At 35.7% G+C, this 25,324-nt stretch overlaps 1 protein-coding gene and 2 long non-coding RNA genes across 5 annotated transcripts; 1 reads left to right on the top strand and 2 right to left on the bottom strand.

Annotated features, from left to right (window-relative positions):
* The first annotated feature begins 4,184 nt into the window (after positions 1-4,184).
* On the top strand, positions 4,185-5,074 carry LOC125675180 (uncharacterized). Its single transcript, XR_008803511.1, has 2 exons — positions 4,185-4,407; positions 4,509-5,074. It is a non-coding gene; the product is annotated as an uncharacterized LOC125675180 (long non-coding RNA).
* Positions 5,075-11,220: 6,146 nt separating this feature from the next.
* On the bottom strand, positions 11,221-13,999 carry LOC125649563 (uncharacterized). 3 transcript variants are annotated; one of them, XR_007360732.2, is made up of 4 exons: positions 13,909-13,925; positions 13,624-13,687; positions 12,925-13,147; positions 11,221-11,318 (listed from the first exon to the last, which is right to left on the bottom strand). XR_007360732.2 is itself a non-coding variant. In XM_056167108.1 (4 exons), exons 1-4 carry the CDS (start codon positions 13,982-13,984, stop codon positions 11,314-11,316), a joined length of 363 nt encoding a protein of 120 aa, XP_056023083.1. In that variant the 5' UTR covers positions 13,985-13,999; the 3' UTR covers positions 11,221-11,313. The 3 variants fall into 3 exon arrangements, 1 of the variants encoding a protein (XP_056023083.1); XM_056167108.1 differs by having other exon boundaries at positions 13,629-13,687; positions 13,909-13,999; XR_007360731.2 differs by lacking the exon at positions 13,909-13,925 and having other exon boundaries at positions 13,624-13,704.
* A 3,611-nt stretch (positions 14,000-17,610) lies between these two features.
* Positions 17,611-19,272, bottom strand: LOC125649564 (uncharacterized). Its single transcript, XR_007360733.2, has 3 exons — positions 19,065-19,272; positions 18,191-18,406; positions 17,611-17,705 (listed from the first exon to the last, which is right to left on the bottom strand). It is a non-coding gene; the product is annotated as an uncharacterized LOC125649564 (long non-coding RNA).
* Between the last annotated feature and the right edge of the window lie 6,052 nt (positions 19,273-25,324).

Below are 25,324 nucleotides of genomic sequence, written 5' to 3'. Positions count from 1 at the left end.
ATAAACAATACAAAATAGATAGTTGGGCAAACACGGACCCCTGGATATGAAGTATGTAATGAAAGGCGAGGAAAACAAACAGCGATCAATCTCACAACTCCCATAAGCAATACAAACTAGAGAGCCGGGAAAACACAGACCCCTGGAAATACCAAAGGAGGAGTAAGCATCCCCTGTCGACCGGTCACACCCGCCGTGAACCCCATATCTTGATTAGGTAATCGGAATTATCGGTATTCAAAATCAGTGTGCCAAGAACGGCGTAACAATCAGCATGAAACACGTCAGACAGCATTTGACTCAATGATAGGCTGTATTGGTAAACTAGATCGTTATAAAGACTATAGAATTTGCGAAATGCTGATTTTAAACGAGACTGTTGGAACCTGCATCATCAACTTGTTCAGTAACCTGCTTCGATTTAAAATCTGACCATACGCAGAACAAGCTCTTGCTAATAGATAGTGAATGCAGCATATATGAAAATATATTGAACAGTATGGTAGAGAGCGCGAGTGAACAAAATCATTAAGAATAAAATGAAATTAGAACGACGTTTTAAAGATTTTGAACTTGCTACATGTTTCAAACGACCACCGATTAAAAACTTTTTCATGATACTCAAGTTTAGTTACAGAAAACAGTTTAAGTAGAAAGTAATCTGAATTTTTTTAAAACCCCTGCTGGACACGAACATGCGAGCTACAGTTCAGCAGTCGGTATTCTAACCTACTGAGCTACTCGGCTCGGTATTTAGATGGAAAAGGAAAACTCAACTATTGCTGATATCGATTTTTTCATCCATGTTTTTAAAGGAAATCAGCCATTATGACGATGTAGAGTACTACCTTAAGATTAGGCCAAAGAAAAAAGTGTGTTTCTGGTTGTTTTGAACATATTTTATTGTACATACATGATATATAAAAGGATCAGAAACAAGTTCAAATAACTTACGAGTTCTTCTCCTTAAAAATATAACAATATATTATTGTAGAAAATTAATGTACAAAAAATATAAATTGAACATCGATTGAATCTTTTGGTTTCATGAATAAACGACTGAACATAAGAAAAAATACACTTGTTTAACTCAGAAGATAAAGCATTATTACCCCAAAGTAGAAGGTGGACATCCATAATAACTAGATCATTTAACCTCAGCAAGCTATCCATTAATTTATATCTAGCATTTGAATATTTACTGCAAATAAAGAAGAAATGATAAGCGTCTTCTTTCATACCACAAGAACATAACGGAGAATCAACAATATTGCTTCTATATAGATCGTAATTCAAAATACAAGTGTGTCTAAGTTTGGTATGAATTATATTCAGAAAACGAGTACCATAGGAAAAATATGCCGGTGGTTTGGGATTGTTGATATTTTTGGAGCTAACACTCTTACGAAATTGCTAAACTGAAGTAGCTTGTCTTGATTCTATAACAAGTGAATTCCATTTTGATAAAGCATCAGGTGCAAATGATTTCTTATAAAGTTCAAGTCGACATTTTGGTATTTTATAATTGTCTCCACAACGGAGATTGTACTTGGATGTATTATTTATTTTTCTTGGGATCGTTTCTTGTAGATACTCAGGAACATCATTATTATGAACTCTGAACATGGTAACTAATTTAGCGGTTGTTCGTCTAAAAGACAGAGGCTCTAAGCCAGTTTCTAAATATAAAGAATCTCTAGATGCTAATATAGGAAAGCCAGTAATTATTCGCGCTGCACATAGTTGGACTTTTTCTAACAAATCACTATCATATGCATTACAACCATCCCAAACCACTGAGGCATATTCTAAAGCTGGTCTAATAAAAGTAGTGTACATTTTTAATAGAGTGTTTCTTCCTAAAGTAAATTTTAGCTTTTTAAGAAGTCCTAAATTTTTGTAAGCCTTACTTGTTATTGTATTTATATAATGTGACCAACCCAAATCACGTAAAATGAACAACCCTAAATGTTTGTGCACTGGCACATATTCCAACTGACAATTTTGAAAAAATAATTTAGGAGGATCAATATTCTTATTCAATGTAATAAATACAGCTTTTGTTTTAGAGGGGTTAAATTTTAACAACCATTGTTTAGACCATTCATCTAGAACATGAAGATCATGATTCAACGTAAATTCAATTTCATGTAAGTTCTTAGATGCATATTGAATGGAGTTATCATCAACAAATAATCTACAAAAAGACAGCATATTTTCAGCAACATCATTAACATAAATTAAAAACAATAGTGGTCCAAGAACAGAACCTTGGGGTAACCCTGCATTTACACTTGCATTGAAGACAAATGGTCTTGATACATACTTTTTTGGCTGCGACAAGAAAGATAATCAGAAAACCATTCAAGAATATTACCTTTGCTCCCATAAGTTTGTAAATTAAATAGAAGACTTTTGTGCCAAACTCTATCAAAAGCTTTAGATAGATCACAGAAGACTATGCAACAAGATTTACTATCGTCTATGCTTTTTGTAATGTTGTGATACGTTTCTAATAGTTGAAAAACTGTAGAATGACCTGGTAAAAAACCAGCTTGGTATTTGTAGAATAAGTTGTTTTTATGAAAAAAATTATATAAATGTTTAAAAATTATTCTTTCCATAACTTTGCTAACACAGTTTAAAAGGGACACAGGTCTATAATTACTAGGCAAAGAAGGATCATCCTTTTTGAAAAGAGGTAGAACATGTGACTCTTTCCAGAAGTTAGGAAAAGATTTTTCGCGCAGAGATTTATTGAAAAACATACATAGTGGTTTAGAAATGACATGTGTTGTTGACTTTAGCATCCTATGACTTATACAATCGGGCCCAATAGCCTTGTTGACAGGAAGATTGGATATTATATCTATGACCTCTTGTTCTTCAATACAAATATCAGTAAGGCTGTAATTGCCTAAGTAATTTGAATTGGGCAAAATGTGGTTTGTGTCGTCAATATTTGATATTGAGGAAAAATATTTATTTAATACTTCTGCCTTTTCTCTATCTGAAAAAGCTACCATATTGATACCATCATCGGAAATATATTGGATGGGCGAAATTTCATTGCCGGCTTTAACCTGGAACACGCTTTTAATAAGTTTCCACTAGAATTTGTTATTATTCGAGGTGACGTAAGTCAGCCTCGTATGTCAGACCCCAGCTTCAATGGCGCCCTGTTTTAATCACTACCATTTGCGAAATCACTTTGATTTTTAATATAAGAAATTTGTTGTCACATATGCTAATGCAACGTAAAAGCTGTCACAATTCACTTTGAGATTGATATAGGATCCATATGTTTACCCTCTACGATAAGCGAGTTAAATAAGAATTTATGAAATCGCAATTTTTATCCCTTCGATATGAAACAAAGTCCACACATCAAAAGGAATCGCGAATTAGTGTTTAGGTTTGTAAACAAGATCAAAATTATTTGCCGTTTGCCAACATTTTATTCCACGATCTTAGAAAAACAGAATTGGACTGTAGGAAACGATTTGCATTGCTTCTGTATTCATTCGCATTTTCACATATAGACGGGGAAAACATGGTCTATTTTTCTCTAGGAATTCTGGGTAAACAGCTGTCTCCTCTTATGTCTGAAAATTATGTTAATTAGCCGATTTATCGCCTATCAAAAAATAGTTCACATTGATACTATGTTCCACTTTTATTAAACTGTTATATATAAATTCTGTTTTATGTCAGATTGAAGAAGTCTTCCTTGTATGTGATCTGTTGTATTTATCAAGCAGAAATTGTGTGTAATTAGAATTTTAATATTAAACTCTGCACTATTTCTCTGTATCCATACGCGCCACGCTATCCTTTTTATCAACAAGGAGAAAACGTCTTGCCTGAGAGAACTGATATATTCTTGCCAACGCATTAACTCAAAGTAATTATCTGAAACCCAATGTGTTAATTTCGTACAATTTTACCAAAATATTTCTTTTGGACGCATTTTTTGAGATTTTAATACTAAATCTGGGTGTAAACATGTAATCTTCGATCGAAAGGGCCGAGCGCCATTTCCCACGCTCTTTCATGGTCAAGTCAGATAACTGTAAACATTGATTAAGAAATATAAATGAACATGTTTTTGTGAATATATTTGTTTGTGATGAAGTTAATTTTCATTTTGTTAGTTTTTTGTGGTGTTGTCTGTAAATAGTTGTTCATGCTTGTAAGGTGTTTCCATAGTGTGAATGTTGGTCGATAAGGCTATTTTTAGCATACCGGTTTGGTCAGTCAGAGTAGTGGCTGTTTGTCAAGCGTGCGGCCACGTTTTCATGCTGTCCAGCAGGGGTCTTTTCTTGGCGAATTCCAGAAGTTAGTATGGGTAATGGGTAGCCAGAGAGACAAACATTTTACTGTGTGGGCATAGGTTTTCTCCAGCCGGTGAGGTTTCGGGTTAATTTTCTCGAGTATTGTGTTTTCAATTTTGTTGTTACCCAAGTCACTTTGTGTATAGGTTTTAGGTTAAGTTATTGCTATTTCAGTGCAGAGGGGATTTAAGAAGCTATCTGGGCCATATCAGTCAGTACTCTCAGCATTTCAGTAGGTGCTCGGCGTGGGAATCAGAACACGTGAGACAGTGCTGTATGTACATGGGTGTTCCACGTGGTGGACTTGGCAATTATTTTGTGAGCCTAGTGTTGCCATTGGTTTGAAGTCGGCGTTACCCAGTATCGTTGTTCAGTGAGAGACCTGTGAGTCCGGGACTGGAAGCGGAGGGGCTGTTCGAGCTGTATGGAGGCCTGGTTGTGCCAAGTGTGACGTGGCGTTAAATTGAATTGTGCTGAGTAGCCAAACTTTCATATTGTGTTTCAGTAAACTAACATTTTATCAAAAAGGAATTTGAGAAATTTGTATAAAACGTAATTTACTACTGTTTAACTTTTTCTGTAGTTAGCGGAATTAGCGACTATTCGAACCATTATGTAATACATTTATTACCAGTTATATTTTCAGCCTGGAATGACATACTTGTTCTATTAACTATTGAATTGTCTTGACAGTTATACGTTATATTGATTGTCAATATTGCCAGGTTTATATTATACCAATTTATATTTCTTTCTCGGTGAGATAGTATGGGTGTGTGAATGTGAAAGTGTGATTTCTTTGTTTTTCAAACATCTCTATATTTCTTATCTTATTGCTAAATAAATTCTTTTTATTTATTCTACGATTTATCATTTTTTCTCTACTCCTACACAAAATGCAAAAGAACTTCATTACATTGTTATTCAAGAAAAGAACTCCATTGGAAGTAATATATTGGAAATCAAGTTTACATTTCTTTGTCACGAAATATGATTTATCTCAAGAGTTGAATGAATTATCTCAAGAGTTGACACTTGTTTTCAAGAGTTGATATTTCAAGAGTGGAAATTTTCTTGGACTAGGTTAACTTTGACTCAAGAATTGAATGAGTTATTTCAAGAGTTGACAGTTGTTGTCGTCATCAGATATGAAGGGTAGCAAAAAAAGAAAAAATCATGATTTTGATAGTCATCAAAGGGAGAGCCCAAAATCTGTCAAAAAAAGAAAAAGTCACAATGTAAGAAAAGATCCCATAATTTTGAAATGCGTGTCTGCCAACTTTCATCAAGGGTAAGAAACTTTCTCAGAATATAGCAGAGGTAAACAATGTGTAGCAAATTCACTTGTGTGCATTGTATTTAATGCAGTTAACCAAAAATTGTTTGGAGATTGGGATGCGAATGATATTCATTTTGTTCTCGAAAAAGGTGATGTTTTATACAAGCATGCAAGACAGGCCTGTCCACATGAACATCTTAACCCAGAGGACTTGCCCAAAAATGTTTGCACTCAAAATCAGTTGCTTCATGTGTCTGCTTTACCAGTTTATGCAGGGGAAATACAATCCACTTTTAAAGATAACGGCCCTTTCCTCTCTCTTGCTACAGCACTGAATTTATGCTTTGCAAATACCAAAGATGGAGGTATATTTATATGCAATGGCAGTTCTGTTGCTGTATTCTGCTCAGGCAATCTGTTCCATGTTTTCGATCCACATGCACGTGATAAAAACGCAAATGTTAAGGCAGACGGTTGCTCTGTTTTGTTGACAGTCAGTGGTTTTTCAAATTTACAAGCTCTTTTGAGAAAGCTCTTTGGGCGTGAAGAGGGTGCAGCTTTTGAATTGTATGTAGTTTCAATGGCAAATGTAGAAATGATGCCTCTTGTCAAAAGACATGTCCAAAGACAAGCTGAAGTCACTGCCAAACGTCACCTCGTTTCAGTACCTTCAGTACTTTGATTTTTTTAGTAGTCATTCAAATGTGTTTCAATGTTATCATAGTAATTTAAAATAGCGTGCTTTTTCATGTTATTAACTTTATTTCGAACTTTCCTATATTCTTCCCAATGTTCAATGTTTCTGGTTACTCGACCGACCCTAAATTTTTATCCCGACCCAAATTTTCCGGATAAATTCCAGTCCTTAAATTACGTACCCTTCGTTTCTCAAATAAAAAAAACCCAACTAATAAGTTTGGGCTCGATATTCAAATTATCAGAAATTTTCAAAATGGTGTCTTGCTTTCTGCAAGTAGATCAACACAAATATACATGCAATCATAGGGTAAAATCGGTTGTCCAAATGTCATTTTGGTTTATTTTGGTATTTTACCCAATATTGAACACTTAATGCTACATATCAGTACTCACAAATGTATGTATCGTGTAAAAGTTTCTTCTGCAGTGCTTGTACAAGGCAAGTATTGACTGAATAAAACCATTTTTAAAAAGTTTTCCCTTCCCCCGACCCTATCTTTTTTCAAGATGTAATCGGAAACACACCAACTATTTTTTGGCTTTAAGGATTCATTTCGTAATAAAAAGCACGTTATTTTGTCATAAATTTCTTTTTATTATGCATTTTCTCCAATCATTCGGTATGCAGAATATTGGCATCAAAAGTTGATTTTGTATCAGAGACCGGGGGAATTTAAGACCACCAATGTATTTTCTCTTTTCACAAAGTCTAAGCATAAAATAACTTTCTCTTCCATTTTATAATATTTAGTCCCATCTTGCATTTGTTGTTTACACTTCTAGACTTCAGTGTTCCTCTGTATCATTCCGTAAGCTGTGAACGTTTTGAATTTCGCAGATTGAACACACAAGTTTTCAACAACAATTTGAATGGTATCCTTTTCTGCAAACATAAAAATGTTCGTCATCTGTGGGAGGTGTGATGGGTATTTGAGTCCCGTAAATGGCGCCAAGGACATTTGTAAACCCTGCTATGGAATAAAACCCTTACTTTGTCCTTGTTGTCTCGGTATCACCAGCCGGGAACTTAATCACATTGCCAAGGGACCGACACATTGCATTGACAACATCTTCAAGGTATCTGCAACAAAGGGTCTTAAATTCACTCTAACATTAAAACTATGTAGTTTGAATTATATTTCATTCATGGAAACCTTAAATAAACTTATGTTTCCATTCCCTTTGAAACTTAAACAAAAGTCCCAGGTCTATTTGTGGCTCTTGAAATGTATTTTTTAGTAACATCGAATCAAATTAAGTTAAAAATCACTACTTCGTAAACACATTTTAGGTGGGATAGGCAAACTGACAACTCAACTGTATGACAAACGGGATGATTTCAGCTTCTCCATCGTCAACTTCCCATATTTGTGTAGCAATATTCCATTATCACCTGCATATGGTGTTTATATATCTCAACTGATTCGATATGCAAGAGCTTGTTCTGGGTATAGTCAGTTTTTAAATCGAGGTAAGCTACTGACAAACAAGTTGATGGTACAGGGATTTCAATAGTCTCGATTGAAGTCAGCATTTCGCAAATTTTATGGTCGTTATAACGATCTAGTTCGTCAATACAACCTCGCATTGGGTCAAATGCTGTCTGACGTGTTTCATACCGATTGTTAAGCCGTTCTTGGCACACTGATTTTGACTGCGGATAACTCCGTTTACCTGATCAGGATATGGGGCTCACGGCGGGTGTGACCGGTCAACAGGGGATGCTTACTCCTCCTAGGCACCTGATCCCACCTCTGGTGTGTCCAGGGGTCCGTGTTTGCCCAACTATCTATTTTGTATTGCTTGTAGGAGTTATGAGATTGATCACTGTTCGTTATCTTCACCTTACTGTAACATTTCAATTTGTTCCCATTTCCTTTTATCCTATTATTTCTACTTCAAAATGTTATGTTTTGGGGAATTTTCGACTCCTATGTAAATGTTCGACAACTTTATGACCTCATATACAAAAATTCTTTAAGTTGTTTCACAGTATGTTCAACAAAAACTTTCCTTGAGGTATTCAATGCATAGCGAAAGGATAATGAACAATCTTGAAGGATTCAAATTAACTTTAATTAATGTTTATTGTTAAATAATGATAAAAGTGAAGTAGACGAAATTCACATGACAGGTAAATGATTAGAAGCCGACCTTTTTGCACTTGATACTTTTTTGAAGAGTTATCTGGCCTTTTTAAAAATAAGAAAAATCTAATTTTCTAAAGGTATGTGTGGTAAATGAGAAATTTTATTTCATAATTTCAAAAAGAGAAAATGTATGTAACTCTCTACTAAGAGATTTGTTTGAAAATATAATTTCTTTGAAAAATATCTTAATAAAATATGCTCTTCCCATAGACTTCAATGCTAAATTCTAAGTGAAATAAATCGGGCAGTAAACAAAATTTCGAAAATTCCTATGTTGGATTATTTGTATTTGATGAACCTTTCAAAATGATACCATTACTACAAAAATCCCACCTTCCATTTACTACATATGAAATGTGGTCGTTATACATTGAATACCTTAAATTCAAACAAAGGATTTTAAAATTCTGGTTTGCATCAGGCTGTTGTTGTTGCATTTCATCCGTTTTGGATAAACGTTTAAGAATACTGATGTTCGTACAATATATATATATATATATGTGTGTGTGTGTGTGTGTGTGTGTGTGTGTGTGTGTGTGTGTGTGTGTGTCTTTACACTGTATGAATAAAATGTAATTATTTACATTTCAGTAGAAACTAATCTTGTGGTTATCGTGGCTGTTTACAGGACAAACGCTTCAATAGAAAGTAAGTACATGTATATATTTGTTTTGTGCCATGGCTTTATGCAAGGTGAAGATAACGAACAGTGATCAATCTCATAACAAGCAATACAAAATAGAGAGTTGGGCAAACACGGACCCCTGGACACACCAGAGGTGGGATCAGGTGCCTAGGAGGAGTAAGCATCCCCTGTTGACCGGTCACACCCGCCGTGAGCCCCATATCCTGATCAGGTAAACGGAGTTATCCGCAGTCAAAATCAGTGTGCCAAGAACGACTTAACAATCGGTATGAAACACGTCAGACAGCATTTGACCCAATGCGAGGTTGTATTGACGAACTAGATCGTTATAACGACCATAGAATTTGCGAAATGCTGACTTCAATCGAGACTGTTGAAATCCCTGTACCATCAACTTGTTTGTCAGTAGCTTACCTCGATTTAAAAACTGACTATACCCAGAACAAGCTCTTGCATATCGAATCAGTTGAGATATATAAACACCATATGCAGGTGATAATGGAATATTGCTACATAAATATGGGAAGTTGACGATGGAGAAGCTGAAATCATCCCGTTTTTCATAGAGTTGAGTTGTCAGTTTGCCGTTAATGTCTACTTTCAATAAAATTTATATAAACTTCTGATGTTGCCAACAAATGTTCTTGACATAGAAAGAGGGCGTTTTCTTATATTGTTCTGTAGTGTTTGTAAGGGTCATATTACATTTGGAGAGCAATTTGTTTTAATGCGCCAAAATAGTTTCGGAAGACTTACTAGTATCTGCATTGTTACAACTGTCTTGCACTGAGGGAAAATGTCAAAGTCTTAGAGGTATTCTCGTCAATTGAGCCAGTCACGATATATGTACATAATAGTGTTAATCATGTGATACTCGAGACGTCATATCCAAGTATGATGAAGAAAGGAGAAAATCTATGGCTGGATCGGGAAGCGACCCGGGACCCTACATTACTAGTCAGGTGCTCTAACCACTGAGCTACCCAGGTCTATATCCACGGTCCATATAGCACTAACTGCCATATACAATGTTAAGATACAGCTGTGCAACGTCAAACTCATGATGACTCTAGAATTACCATCGTCGGATACCGACGTGTGATGTAGTTTTTTACTCATCACCCATGGGCAAAAGTTGCCGAAATATCGTCGTAAAATATGCCAATTTGTTGACTATAAACAGCCAATCAGAAAGTTGAAACTCTTCAATTTTGAAAATATGTTTATTAGTTTGCTATCTATGCTAAATATCTTAATGCCCGTTAAAATGTACAAATTTTGTTTCAAAACGATGAAAGACAAGTCGTACAGGTCACTTACATCAAATACCAGTCAAAAATATATGGAATTACCTTTCTCAAACTGCGAAATGCACCGGTGAGTGGATTTATTTGCAATCGGTATGTTAGCTACGGAAAAGTTTTTGTCATTGCCGAACGTAACATAAACTTTGATAAGTTGGTTTGCCATCGCGACTCTGTGCAGCAGCCAATCAAATGACACGCGCATATTAATTACATATGATGATTGTTCTGCGAGTTTGCCTACGGGTGATGAGTAAAACACGAAATCACCCGTGGGTATCCGAAGATGTAGAATCAAATCTCTAATGATGTACATGTTCCGAAAATGTTAAATCTATACAGATTTTACCATGCAATATAACCTTTTATTTGATGTCCTCCGGAATTTTGTTCTTACCATTTGAGACTCTATGATGTATTGAAGTTTTTATTCAATGGGAGGAAGTAGTTCACACATTATATGACCTTGCTGATTGGTTCCCCCGGGTCTTGTATCTCCTTCCGCGCAACAAACTGGATGTAGAGATGGATGTCATCCACCCATGTTTTTGATACCAATTACACGTGTCTTCGTGTGTTCCATTCCCAATGTTTCACATTAATGAAAGAGGAAATTATCCTTTAAAATGAAACCATACCTGTTGTAACAACTAATACTTTAAAGACCCCCCCCCAAAAAAAAAAAAAACAACCGTACGGTTTCTCCACGGATCACTGAATGTGGGCGGAGCTTATCCATGGTCAATGTTATTTACCTGGATTTTACCTGGCCAAGAGATCGGCTGTTGTGTATATATCAAGAAAAAAATATTTATCAACTATTTATTAAACAATCAGTAAAATTTATTCGTGAAGCTGTCCGCTGAAACGCAGAATTCTGGTCATCGCTGCACATTAAACATCAGCCTGTAAAAGAAACACTGATAAAACATTTAGTTGGAGCAAATATACAACACATGTTCTGTAAATCACTGTAGTCAAACGTGCGGGATGCCCGGGTTCGAATCCAGTCCGCGACAGACCCAAGTCGTTATAAATGTTGTAGATTCCGTTGCCAAACGATTAGTAGGAGAAGTGAAAGTAAAAGGTTTTTGTTAGAGGAGACATGAAAAACCTAGCGATAAAGAACTCTCACTGCGATATTGCCGACATCGGTCAGGGTTTGATCTAAATCTCGTCCCGTCTTTATAAGTGGAAAAAGTTCGATGGGGGAGTTACAGACCCAAAGAACAGAATTTATATTCAGAAAAACACAGAACAGAAAAGTTTATTGTCAAGTAAATTATCACGCAATTATATACACAGGAAAAGTAACATTCCCATGCATGATTTTGTAAACGAATTCAACGTTCGAGAAATTATATTTACTGATAACTCGGACGAAGCGAAACTGAGGAAAATTATCATGGGAAACATGCGAACTTGTAAACACAATGAATTGGTATGTACTCGGGATAATAATGTAATAGCTCATCATCTAATCACAGGGACAACGTCCCATTTTTGATGAAATGATGATCGTTGATTAACGTGTAAAATCAGCTGATGCGAAGAACGCAGCAATTAGGAATGGTTTGCCATTTCAAAATCATTCAATTTTGCGTGTGCGTGTATGTGCGCATTTATTCTGATCAACAAATCATTATGCAATTCTTAACATTTAGCTTTCGGAGGGCGAGGCGAATATTGTAGTTTGAGGGTAATTAAAGCATCGCATTAAGAGAGAAAATATTAATGATTGATTTATTGTTTGGTTGAATGATTTAAAAGATCGGAACTGGTTCACGAAACAATCCCTGGACGACCATTTTTGTATGCAGATACAGTGCAAGGGCTCGTCGAAAGTGATTAGAGACACAAGTTCTTGCACTATGACTAAATAATTTCAAGCATCGAAACCGCCTACTACAACCTGCCAATCGATTCCTGATCTGTCATATTTAGATCCTATTCGGTGTTTCTGTAATTTAACAATTGTGATTTCCAGTTCGTGATAGAAGTTACTCTTTCTTTACAATTATTATGTAAATCGAGTCGAAAGTGAGTAGAAAAGAAACGTGAATTTTCATTGGTGAACCAAAAACTAATGATAATTTTTATCAATCTGGAAATTCCCAATCTCTACTTTTCGTCCGATGTTGGAGAAATTAAATCAAATGTTATATTCATCTCGAAGACACGTCCGAGTGTACACTTAGATGAGCATATTAGATATCAGCCAATTAGAAAACACGATCATATGTTAAAACTGACCCAGTTGCACGAAGGTTATTTAACTTAAACTAACATTTAACTCTTACATTTATGTAGGAATAACTAGGTGTTAACTGTTAGTTAAACTTAACGAACTTTTGTAAAACTGGGTCGTGGTATTCAATATACAATATACATGGAATTTCTTACTATTCTTAAACATGCATTAAAATTATACTAACCAGTTTGAGTCTGATGGATATTGAAATATTGAAATCTTAGTAATTAACAATTGAGCAGTAATTATAAATGAACATACCTTTGACAAACCATATAGCGGCAGCAGCGATGCCTACCAGCAGAATTGTTTTATCACGTGACACACGAAACGATGCTTGGCCGGATACCATCACGCCCTCCCCGTATCCCGGTGTCACGTTATCGGAATCGCTTCTGATTGCCCCCGCGAGAATTTCACTGAATGTCAGGCTCATCACGACCAGGAGGATCAAAACTTTACAGCCCACCATCTTTGTATGAATCTATAAGTTGCATCATTAAATTGAAAATGAATTATACAAACATATACAAACATTATTCATCCCTTTGATAAAGAACAATACCTAAATAAGAAAATGTTTCTTTTTTAAATCAAATATCTTACAAGGACTGAGAGAGCTGTCTAGAATCAAATGCAAACGTTGTTATTCAATTTTGTTTTCTTTTGCAATAGTGCAAGTTCGAAAAATCTAATATATTTGTATCTTGTACGGAGAAGCGGATTCAAAAAATTGTAAAAAAGGGGGATGTGACCCAAGTTTGTACAGTTTCCTTCCCAAGAATACAATGCAATGCCGTTTTTATTTTAGAAAAGCTTCAATGAAAGGCGGATGTCATAACCCCCGTAGCCCCCTCTAGATACGAGGGTATCATTTTGCATAGGTTGTTAGAGGATATCAACATTGTATTCAGACTGCAAGCAAAACCCCTTCACTTTATATATAACTGACATACGTACCTTACTTTTGCTTTAAGGTTCTCCCAGCTGCCACAATCTGATCTACACTGAATAGTTTGGAATGCTGCAATTTCCATTTATGTAGTTTTTCGATATCAGTTTGGAACTAGTTATCATCACCAATGATTGCCCAAAATGAGTGTCATAATGACATAAAAGTACCGATAATATACATTAAATGATACAGATTTCATTTTAATGTACCGCTTGAATATCGTATTCCATTTGAGAGAGAGAGAGAGAGAGAGAGAGAGAGAGAGAGAGAGAGAGAGAGAGAGATTTTACCCTGTACTAGTCCTACATGTACCAAAGCGTTATGTGCACAACTGTTGCTTTTGGCGAAAATTAAAGCCTTGAACATAAAATATATAATACCAGTCGGGGCTCGTGTGTCGCTTTTTTTCACAGAACAAAATGGTGAAATCAACTAAGAATTCGTTATTTGTAATCAACATGTTATCCTTCAGTATTTGAATAGGTGCAAGATCGTACAAATTAGACACCTTACGGGAAAATGACACTAAAAAGCTATCATTTATAATAACAATTTGTCAATAATGGGAGAAGTATCGAATGAACTGCGACTATAGATAACGAAGGAACGACCTTTTCTCCTATTTGTCTTGCTAAGAAACTTTAAAGTCAGATATAACAGCATAAAATAAGTTACATATTAGGAAAAACAAACAGAAAACTCTAATGATTACTATATTCAATACGAAATAATTTCCTACCATATTTTATATCACAATTCCACATCTGTTGTATGCACTGAACAGCGACATTAGCTTCACGGTGACTTGTGCTTGTATAATTCGACATTAGCTTCACGGTGACTTGTACTTGTACAATTCGACATTAGCTTCACGGTGACTTGTACAATTCGACATTAGCTTCACGGTGACTTGTGCTTGTACAATTCGACATTAGCTTCACGGTGACTTGTACAATTCGACATTAGCTTCACAGTGACTTGTATAATTCGACATTAGCTTCACGGTGACTTGTGCTTGTACAATTCGACATTAACTTCACGGTAACTTGTACTTGTATAATTCGACATTAACTTCACGGTGACTTGTGCTTGTACAATTCGTTTTAAAACGCGGTTCTGGAATCTATTACAGACAATTTCTTTGGGAAAATAATAGTAATTAAGAAAAACAAAGAAGTACAATGTTGATTTTATGTGGATGGGGTGCTTACTTTTGAGAAACAATAAAAGTAAAAATAGCATGTCAACAAATAAGTTGTTCAATGTGTATCTATTACTGGAATGTACATCTGTCTTATAAAGGGGATTTTTTCCATGATTGAGTTCATGTAAGGCCGAGTATTGACCTACCTTAACATTTTCAGTTATTTAATTGTTCGAACATGGGGAACAATTCTGATTGGAATTTAGCCTATTATGTTACTGCACACGATTAATTTCGTCTTAGTGACCATGAGAGAGAGAGAGAGAGATAGGTCAGTTACACATGGGACACAGTTAAACACGGACCCCAGTTAACAGCAGGTGTGGTGTCAGGTTCCGGACCATGAAATGAAATGACGAGCTCCCTATTGATATAAGTCTCACTTTTATAAAAGTAACATACAGCGAACAAATGGGACTAATATCGAAGGATCACCTAATTTTCATGGCCCCGGAGTCAAGTACCCCCTGTTAATGCAAGGCGAGGATAACAAACAGCGATCAATCTCATACATGTAACTCCTATAAGCAATACAAAATAGATAGTTGGGCAAACACGGACCCATGAATACACTAGAGGTGGGATCAGGTGCCTAGGAGGAGTAAGCATCCCCTGTTGACCGGTCACACCCGCCGTGAGCCCTATATTCTGATCAGGTAAACGGAGTTATCCGCAGTCAAAATCAGTGTGCCAAGAACGGCTTAACAATCGGTATGAAACACGTCAGACAGCATTTGATCCAATGCGAGGTTGTATTGACGAACTAGATCGTTATAACGACAATAGAATTTGCGAAATGCTGACTTCAATCGAGACTGTTGAAACCCCTGTACCATCAACTTGTTTGTCAGTAGCTTACCTCGATTTAAAAACTGACTATACACAGAACAAGCTCTTGCATATCGAAAAGAAGTTGATATGTTGAAATAAAGTTGTGTTGAAACGCGAGTTTATCATGTTCAAACGAAGTAGATATGGTGAAACGAAGCTGATGTATTGAAATGAAGTTTAAGTGTTGATGATAATCTATGAATGTGATTTTGTGCATCATGGATATAACAAATTATTTCCAAGAGTATTATAACACCGTGCACGCGTCAATCATATACTATTTTAAAATTGGTTCATACACGTGTGAATTGTGCTTGAGGGCAGAGTGAGATAGGTGTATTACTTTCAATAATCCCCGAGTCATGCAAATATATTTGATTAGTAATACGTTTTTGTACGAAATATTGATCCCAAACGTTATATGATAGCCTAACTGTTCTCAACCTCCCTTGGGCTCCTCTTCCGTGAATTCAACCTGTAAATTTTCTTTCTTGAATGATGGGGAAAAGGTTTTAAAATCACGACTATTTTAATATTGCGAAAAATTCTTGAGAGTTCAACATGCCCTTTTAATGAAATATTGGAACCACTACTGCAACTGTGTTGTGTAAAGAATGGAGGCGGACCCCTGAAAATACCAAAGGTGGGATCAGGTGCCTAGGAAGAGTAAGCACCCCCTGTCGTCTGGTCACATCCGCCGTGAACCCTATATCTTAGTTCAGATAAACGGAGTAATCCGTTGTCAAAATCAGTATTTAAAGGACGGCCTAACAATTGGTATGAAGCACGTCAGACATCATTTCAGCCGTTGAAATATCTGCTCCTCAAAATTAACTTTACATTATATAGCTCCGATTTATAATTCAATCAACATCATAATGTCCACTCAATCAAATTTAAAGTCTATTTTAAATTTCAAATCATCAAAATCTTGCCAAATATCACTTTGAAGTAGCCGGGTTTAGGATATTCATTGTTATGAGTAACATTTACCTTATATACCAGGTGATGACAACGAAAAAGTTATACACAACACGATTCATAAACAAATGTAAAGTCAGTCCAAGTACACACAGTGTATTGGCACTATAAAGCACTTTAGAAATTAATTTTCTGAATTCTTTGTTTTAGAAATTGACAAGAAACTATGTTTCTATGCACAAGAAATAGAAGATTCCATTGGTAAAACTCAATCGTTCCAAGGGTTTTGCTTCCTGGGCCTCCACCAAAGGTTTACCCTGGATCCACTGGGGGCTTTAAGTCGGCCCCCACACCCCTTGTTATACTTTGCGTACACTTCGTTTTCTTTCTGGCTACGCGCCTGATCCCGTTTGTCATACAGTTGAATTCTATATCTGTAATATTTCAGCTGTAGGGTAGACAGATATATCAACACGACAACAAATCTCCTCAAGGACATAATTATCTCCCTTTTATCATAATGATAGATAAATATACACTGTACACAATCATTGTCATCTAATGAAAGGCGAAGATAACGAACAGTGATAAATCTCATAAACCCCATAAGGAATACAAAATAGAGAGTTGGACAAACACAGACCCCTGGATATACCAGAGGTGGGATCAGGTGCCTAGGAGGAGTAAGCATGCCCTGTCCACCGGTCACACCCGCCGTGAGCCCTATATCTTGATCAGGTAAAAGGAGTCATCTGTAGGCAAAATCAGTGTGCCAAGAGCTGCCTAACAAGTGGTACATGTATGAACATGTCCAAGAGCATTTGACCGTATGATAGGTTGTATTGCCAAATTCGATCGCTATAACGACCATATAATTTGCGTAATGCTGACTTTAAACGAGACTTTTCATTAAATGCCAATTTTTACGCAAAGCTTGTCTTTGTTTCCTTCTACAACTGTGGTAGCCTAGCCAGATCACTAATATTACTTAAAGTTACCATTATTTCAGTGAAGGAAAACAAAAAAATAATATGCATTTTACTGCTTGAATGAACTTTTAATGCAAGATCAAACAATTACATTTATTGGTGATTCTGAAATATCTCATGTTTGAATCCAACTGATGTCAACCTGTAAGTATAAATGGCCACGTGCAATTAAATAATGATGAGTTTACAGTAAAAATATACGCGAAAAAGTCTAAAAATAGATCTCACTTATAGTGTGAAGATTTTTAAAAGTTTGGCTGAAAACATCATTTAATGATCCTTTAACACAATACTTTTAAACGTCTGTAAAAGGGATATTTTATAGGAGATGGAAAGGTGAAGATAACGAACAGTGATTAATCTCATATAATTCCTATAAGGAATACAAAATTAATTGAAGTTTGGGCAAAACACGGACCCCTGGATATGAACTATTTAATAGATAGTGAATGTCATATAATATTATATGAAAATATATTGAACAGCATCGCAGAGAGCTCGTTCTGAATAAAATGAAATTAGAGTGACGTTATCAAGATTTTGAACTTGCTACATGTTTCAAACGACCATCGATTGAAAACTAATTTATAATACTCAAGTTTAGTTACAGAGAAGTTAATGAAATACCCTTGACAATCCACAGGACAGCTGCAGCGATACCAAAAAGCACAACTGTATTGACACGCGTCACGTGAAATGACGCTTGGCCTGATGGTATCATTTTCGGGATTTCCTCTGGTTTTTCTCTCGCATCGACAGAATCAGTTCTAATCGTGCTAGCGCAGATTTCACTCAGGACAAAGCAAAACACAAGCAGCAGGATTGAAATTGTGGAGCACATACCTGTAAGCTTTAAATGAGTGAACACAAATTTATCACTTTATAAAAGGTGAAAATAACGAACAGCGATCTATCTCATAACTCCTCTAAGGAATACAGAATAGAGAGTTGGGAAAACACGGACCCCTGTATGTATCTGAGGTGGGGTCAGGTGCCTAGGAGGAGTAAGCATCCCCTGTTGACCGGTTACACTCGCCGTGAGCCCTATATCTTGATCAGGTTAACGGATTAATCCGGTCAAAATCAGTATGCCAAGAATGACCTAACAATTAACATTTATATATTTATACCTAGAAATGTTGAAAGAAAGAAATCAGTCATTCTACAAATATGTACATAGGTATAATAGACTAAAATACGCTTTTTAAATCCCTTACTTATGTGGATGGCGCTTTCAAATCAGTACACTGTATTTAGATTAAAATCAACGCATTTATTTGGGAATTTAAAAGAAAATCCACACTTTATTTTGTCATAAATTTCTTTTTGATATGCATTTTCTCCAATCATATGGTATGTAAACTATTGGCATCGAAAGGAGATTTTGTTAATAACAATTATCCAGAGACCGTGGAAATTTAAGACCACCATTGTATTTTCTCTTCTTAAATAATGCAAGTACAAATTAATTTTCACTTTATATTATCTAGTCATGTCTTACTTTTGTTGTTTACACTTCTAGACTTCAATGTTCCTCTGTATAATTTAGTAAGCTGTGAACGTTTTGAATTTCGCAGATTGAATACACAAGTTTTCCACAACAATTTCAATATAAATGTGATAACATCCACAATGAATGCATGAAATTTAGTTGTAATTCATTCTTGATTGGTCATGGGAGAGTAGTAAAGGGATACATGTAACCATATAAAATGACAAAAACAATTAAACATACTAAATTGCATCTGTTATTTCATAAAAGGGCAGGACATAATCCGAACTGATGTGGTTGGTTGATTGTATATTGTTGAAGGTTCCTCTCGAGAATATTTTACTCATGTGGAGACGTCTAATCCGAACTGAAGAGAACAATTAATATAATGAGACAATAATAGACCTACATAGAGAAAGAAAGAAAAACGAACGTATGATAAAGATGTCCTCAATGTCTCAATCGCATACACGTGGTAAAAATACACGTGAACAGAGTAACATCTCATTCCTGTACATAAAATTCATAGAAACGGACAAAACACTCCACAAAACAAGAGAATTTATATCTGAATTCAAATTTCCACATTTTTTGTCTTCTGGGTGGATGTCAAATATAGTATGATCTGCAAACAAGTAGACCTAGTGAAACTTTAAAGCCAAAAACGAAACAAGTGTGTTTCCGATTACATCTTGAAAAAGAAATAGGATAGAGGTAAGCAACATTTTTGTTGTTGCTATATATTTGCCTTGTATCACTGGGGAAGAAACTTATATATACGATATATACATGTACATTTGTGAGTACTGATATGTAGCACCAAGTGTTCAATATTGGGTAAAATACTATAATAAACCAAAAAATGACAATTTGACAACTGAATATACACTGTACATGATTGCATGTATATAGGTGTGGATCTACTTTGTATTGTGGTTTCCTTGGTTACCGGTAACTGTGCCCTTTTAAGACATACTACACGTACAGATTTTTTCCCCATGCAAACTGCTGACTGGAATCAATCAATGAACTCAAAACCCTCAAATTATATGTGATGGTATATTTACTTTTATAAATAAATCTCTAAGGATCGTGGCATTTGTTTATTATGCTTTACCGTAAACATTTTTAATATAAATGTAAACGCGATTTGCAACGTCACTGACTGTCATTTTTCCCGGGTAAGAAGCGACTAAATGGGGCGGCGGTCCTTCGGATGAAACCGCAAAAAACCGAGGCCCCCGTGCCACAGCAAGTGTGGCACGATAAAGATTCCTCCTTGCTCAAAGTCCATAAGTGTCGAGCATACATCTAAATTTTGCAGCCCTTCACCATATGAGTGAAAATTCTCGAGAGGGAAGTTAAACAATATATACAATCAATCTGGCTGCAGAAAGCATGGACGACGCCATTTTGAAATTTTTCAGTAATTTGAATATCGAGCCCGAACTTAGACTTTTTTTTAAATTTGAGAAAGGAAGTGTCTACACGTAAACGTACACGTAAATTAAGGGCGGGAATTTATCCAGAAAATTAGGATCAGGAGAAAAATTCAGGGTCGGTCGGGTAACCGGAAACACGCATAGATTCCTTCATTTCCCAATAATTACAATTTATAATACTAGTATAGTTTTCCATACAAAGGTATAGCGGTATTCTCAAGTTCACACCTCCCAAAACATATATATCACTGTTTGTTATCTTCACTTTTCATATGGCATATCATTGAGTAATAAATGACTTATCACTAGGCGATCGTCCCAGTGCGTCTTGGTTGTTCACAGGGCGAACATCTAAGTGGTTGAACACTGGTTAAATACATGTACGTAATATTATATGAATTCTTTTTATTTCTGTAGTGTCCCGTGGGGATCCGGGTTAGAATAGGCCCTTAGTACCCCTTGCTTGTAGTAAGAGGCTACTAAATGGGACAGTCCTTCAGATGAGACAGCAAAATCGAGACCCCGTGTCACAGCAGGTGTGGTACGATAAAGATCCCTCCCTGCTCAAAGTCCGTAAGCACCGAGCATAGGCCTATATTTTGCAGCCTTCCACCTGCAGCGGTCAGTGATGTCTCAATATGAGTGAAAATTCTCGTGCGGAACGTTAAACAATAGACAACCAACCAACTTTAGAGATGAAAATTACTTTATACAGTGGAATATCATCTAAAATTGTAAACAATACCATTTTGTCAGAATGAAGTATAATGAAGGACTGAATGCAGGAAAAAATGCGATACTAGTAAATCATAAAGGTTTCTAAATACAGGTAGTTTGCTTTTTGTAGTTTTGGTGGTTACCGAGAAGTTGTGGCCAAATTTGACGCTTGCTTTCATTAGAAATGCTTTGGGAAATGTTACCGAAGTGAAGCCATGCTGCTGCATGTAAATGTTTGAACGTTGGACTAATGGGGTACTAAATTTATTGCTGATAATTTGTCTCAAATAATAAACATAAAAAAAACTGTAGAATCTAGTCTATATTGTGCACAAATATCAACGAGAATCCCACGCCATTAAACCTTTTATATGTCGAAAGTTTCTGCTGGCCTTTGTGACTAAATTGAAGTTAATGCATCTCACAAATCTAGAGACCTTTCAGTAAGTATTTATAAAGTGTGTGAATTAATGGTCTCACAATTCCAGATGGAGGTATTTATTTTATTAAACATTATGATGATTATCTTGTAACCATATAATTGTACCCTTGCATTTTAAAGAGGGAGCTCTCATTACAAACGTTTAAGTTGTGATTGAACGAATGTGTCACAAAGAGTTGAAAAGAACATTTCACAACATATTTTCGCATCTCAGTACAGATTTTTTCATGAAGAACATGCAACAATTGCAAGTTTTCCTGTGAACATTCCACTGCAGCCTGGCATTTGTTTAAGCATCTATATCAAATTGCAAGAAAGCGTATTGGGATTGAACATTTATACCATTACAATATTTACAGTACATGTACTAGTTACCATTCTCGCTCTAATTATTTCACTGTTGACGCATAAAGAATTCGACATATAGAAATATCCACTTATTAATAAAGTAAAGTGTGTACCTCAACTTAAACATTCAATGTTTAAAGACTTATTCTATCTATCTATCTACATGTATCTATCTATCTTGTACCATAAATTAAGCTAATTAGACGCCGCTTTGAACGAGCACACTAGACATTATAAGATTTAGGCCTTGCATGTGCATGGGAGGCGGATCCAGGCAGCTTTCAGTTGCGTAACTCCGGGGTCAAGATGATACATTTCCCACAAAAGGGTGAGTAGTACTACAGTCCCGAAAATGGCACAATATGAAATAACCTTTCTTATTTCTTTCTAAACAAGGGGAGGGGGTATAACCCCTCTACACGTATCCGTTACAGCTACGATGTAATATATTCGTTACGTTTCCATTACGAACTTTGACGATCTGATGAACTTGCTAATGATCTTATCAAAAATTTAGACAGAATCAAAACAAGGAATATGACACCAAAGGACATCTTCACGAGAAAATTCGAGAGATCTGCAATGCTTTTCGACCGATCATAATAGTTTCTGTTTTAATCTTTAAATTTTGCAATAAGCATGTTTTAATAAGATTCCAAGGAGTTTTCGTCGTGCGTTTTTTCATCATGTATTCACCGTGCCTCGAAAGTGGATTAGTTTATAAGTCTGGTTTCAGATTTTTTTTCTCTAGTTTACGAGAACAGATGTATCGAATGAGGAAATGTAATTCCCCTAAAGGTCTATAAATGTCATTTTCACATCATTTAGAAAAATTTACATGTTGAAAGTCCCAGAAATTTATGAAATAATCTTACATTTGATATTTTTGAAAATTACCCTATTTTCCACATATTCCGTAATAACTGTTGTCACTAATGACCTACAGACGCCAGCAAGTCTTCGTGTAAATTCCCGTCGTCATTAGCTGTGGATGTGATAAGTAAGGAGTTAATGATGTAATAAAAATGACGTAATGATGTTATAAAATCACAGGTTGCTGTACTAAAATTTTAATACGCGTCTTGCTTTTGATGTATTCACAAATCGTAATGATAGCATTTCTTCATGAGTGCGCTACAGTTGTTAACAATATGCGTATGAATACAGAACTAGTTGATAAATATAGTACGTCTATTCTAAAAACTGGGAACTCCAACAGAAATGAAAGTAGTCGTAAATAGATATAAATTTCGCTTTTGAATGAACAGCTTGAGGTGCGCTTTGTGGAGCATTTCATTGAGTAATCTGTGTATGACAAATTTTTAATCGAGGCAGGATATCGACAAATAAGGTGACACAAGTCAGTATTTTGCAAATCATACGGACGTTATAAGAATATAATTTGTAAATATAACCTGTCATTAAGTAGAAAGCTGTCTGATGTGTTCCATGAAAAGAGAAACATAGATTCATCACTGTTCGTTATTTTCATCTCTTCATCGTTATAACGACAATAGAATTTGTTAAATGTTGACTTAAACAAGACTGTTAAACCCGCTTGATTGTCAGTTGCCTGCCTCGATTTTAAAACTGATCGTACGCAGAACAAGCTCTTGCGTATCAAATCAGCTGAGATATATAAACAGCAACTGCTCGACCGTTCTTTACATACTGATTTTGAGTACAGATTAAACCGTTTACCTATCAAGAAATAGGACTTGCGGTGGGTGCGTCTGGTCAACAGGGCATGCTTACTCCTCCTGGGCACCTGATCCCACCTCTGATGTGTTCAGGTTGTATTCTTTATAGGATTTACGAAATTGATTACTTTTCATGCTTTAGTATTTCTTTTGTAGCAGTCTTCAGCCGATTAGTGAAAGCGATTAGTGTCATGTACATATGTGTGTTTAAAACATGACAATGTATATTTCTAGAAATGAACTGCATAGGAATATAGTGCGTCTATTGTTGGCACACGACGCATCGATTCTTCTGATTTCTAAAGATTTTAACAATATCAAACATTTTACACTGTATGTATATTCGCTATAATCTCTGAACATTTTCAATTTTAGGATACGTTGAAAAAAAAATGTGATACTAAGATGTGTCTGTTTACATTATTGATGTTAATCAATATGAAAATGATACACTATACGTTTTTTTTATTCAATCACCAAGAACTGACTAATGGACACAGCGATCAATCCGTCCATCTGATTTTTATTATGTGTTTCATCATAAAGCTTGCTTGAATAATACTTCTTTTTATCAAATATTTAAGGTATCTACTTGCATATTTGACAAAATTTAGTGCAGGAGGCAAATAAGCGTAGAGGCGTGTTACATTTCTTCTTTTTTTTTTTTTACACCATTTTCATAATCTTTACAGGAATGATGAGATTGTTTACTGTTTGTTATTATCAGTATTGACTATGGTGTACCTGATCAAGATATAGGACTCACAGCTTGTTACTTCTCCTAGGCACCTGATCCCACCTCTGGTGTGTTCAGTGATCCGTGATTGCCCCAGTCGTTATTTTGTATTCTTTATAAGAGTTGAGAGATTGTCTCTCTCTTAATTATATTTCCTTGTTCATGTATTTACCATTACAACTGTTGACAATATATGTGACGAAGTAAGAATAACTTATTTACACATGCGAAACAGGCACAACCATACTATTCTCCTAGAATGCCCATCTTAATCACGTGATATAATGTTTGATCATATGAATATATATAATATACAGGTCGTGAGTTCAAAGTCAGATAGGGGCTGAAGTGGATATCCATATGTAGTGAATTTCTCTGTGCATTCCTTCACATTGGACAGCTATATTTATTTAAGAGTTCATTGCCATTTTAGTGCTTTATAAAATATTAAAATGCAATGTGTATGAATGGGAAGATGACAATTCTGTATAAAGCGAGGGATAGTAATGCAAGGTGAAGACGACGAACAGTGATCGCCCTCACAACTCCCACAAGGAATACAAAATAAAGAGTGGGGCAAACACGGACCCCTGCACATACCAGAGTTGGGATCAGATAACGAACAGTGATCAATCTCATAACTCCTATAAGCAATACAAAATAGATAGTTGGGAAAACACGGACCCCTGGACACACCAGAGGTGGGATGAGGTGCCTAGGAGGAGGAAGCATCCCCTGTTGACCGGTCATACCCGCCGTGAGCCCTATATAGTGCTTAGTTAAACGATGCAATCCGTAGTCAAAATCATTGTGCCAAGAACGACCCAACAATTAGTATGAAACATGTCAAACAGCATTTGTTGACCCAATGATAGGTTATATGG

This window comes from Ostrea edulis, chromosome 5, assembly GCF_947568905.1.
Source record: "Ostrea edulis chromosome 5, xbOstEdul1.1, whole genome shotgun sequence".
Lineage (NCBI taxonomy): Eukaryota > Metazoa > Mollusca > Bivalvia > Ostreida > Ostreidae > Ostrea > Ostrea edulis.
Note: the sequence above shows the minus strand (reverse complement) of the source record. Positions and strands in the feature narration are given on the sequence as shown.

Bases quoted from the DNA above. Each gene is read 5' to 3' on its own strand.
- LOC125649563 (XM_056167108.1), bottom strand. From the start codon at position 13,984: ATGTTCAAGGCTTTAATTTTCGCCAAAAGCAACAGTTGTGCACATAAC. The intron at 13,688-13,908 runs GTAAAATCTCTC...TGGAAATTGCAG, and splicing joins ACATGTAGGACTAGTACAGG to CATTCCAAACTATTCAGTGT. The intron at 13,148-13,628 runs GTAAGGTACGTA...TGCAACTTATAG, and splicing joins GGGAGAACCTTAAAGCAAAA to ATTCATACAAAGATGGTGGG.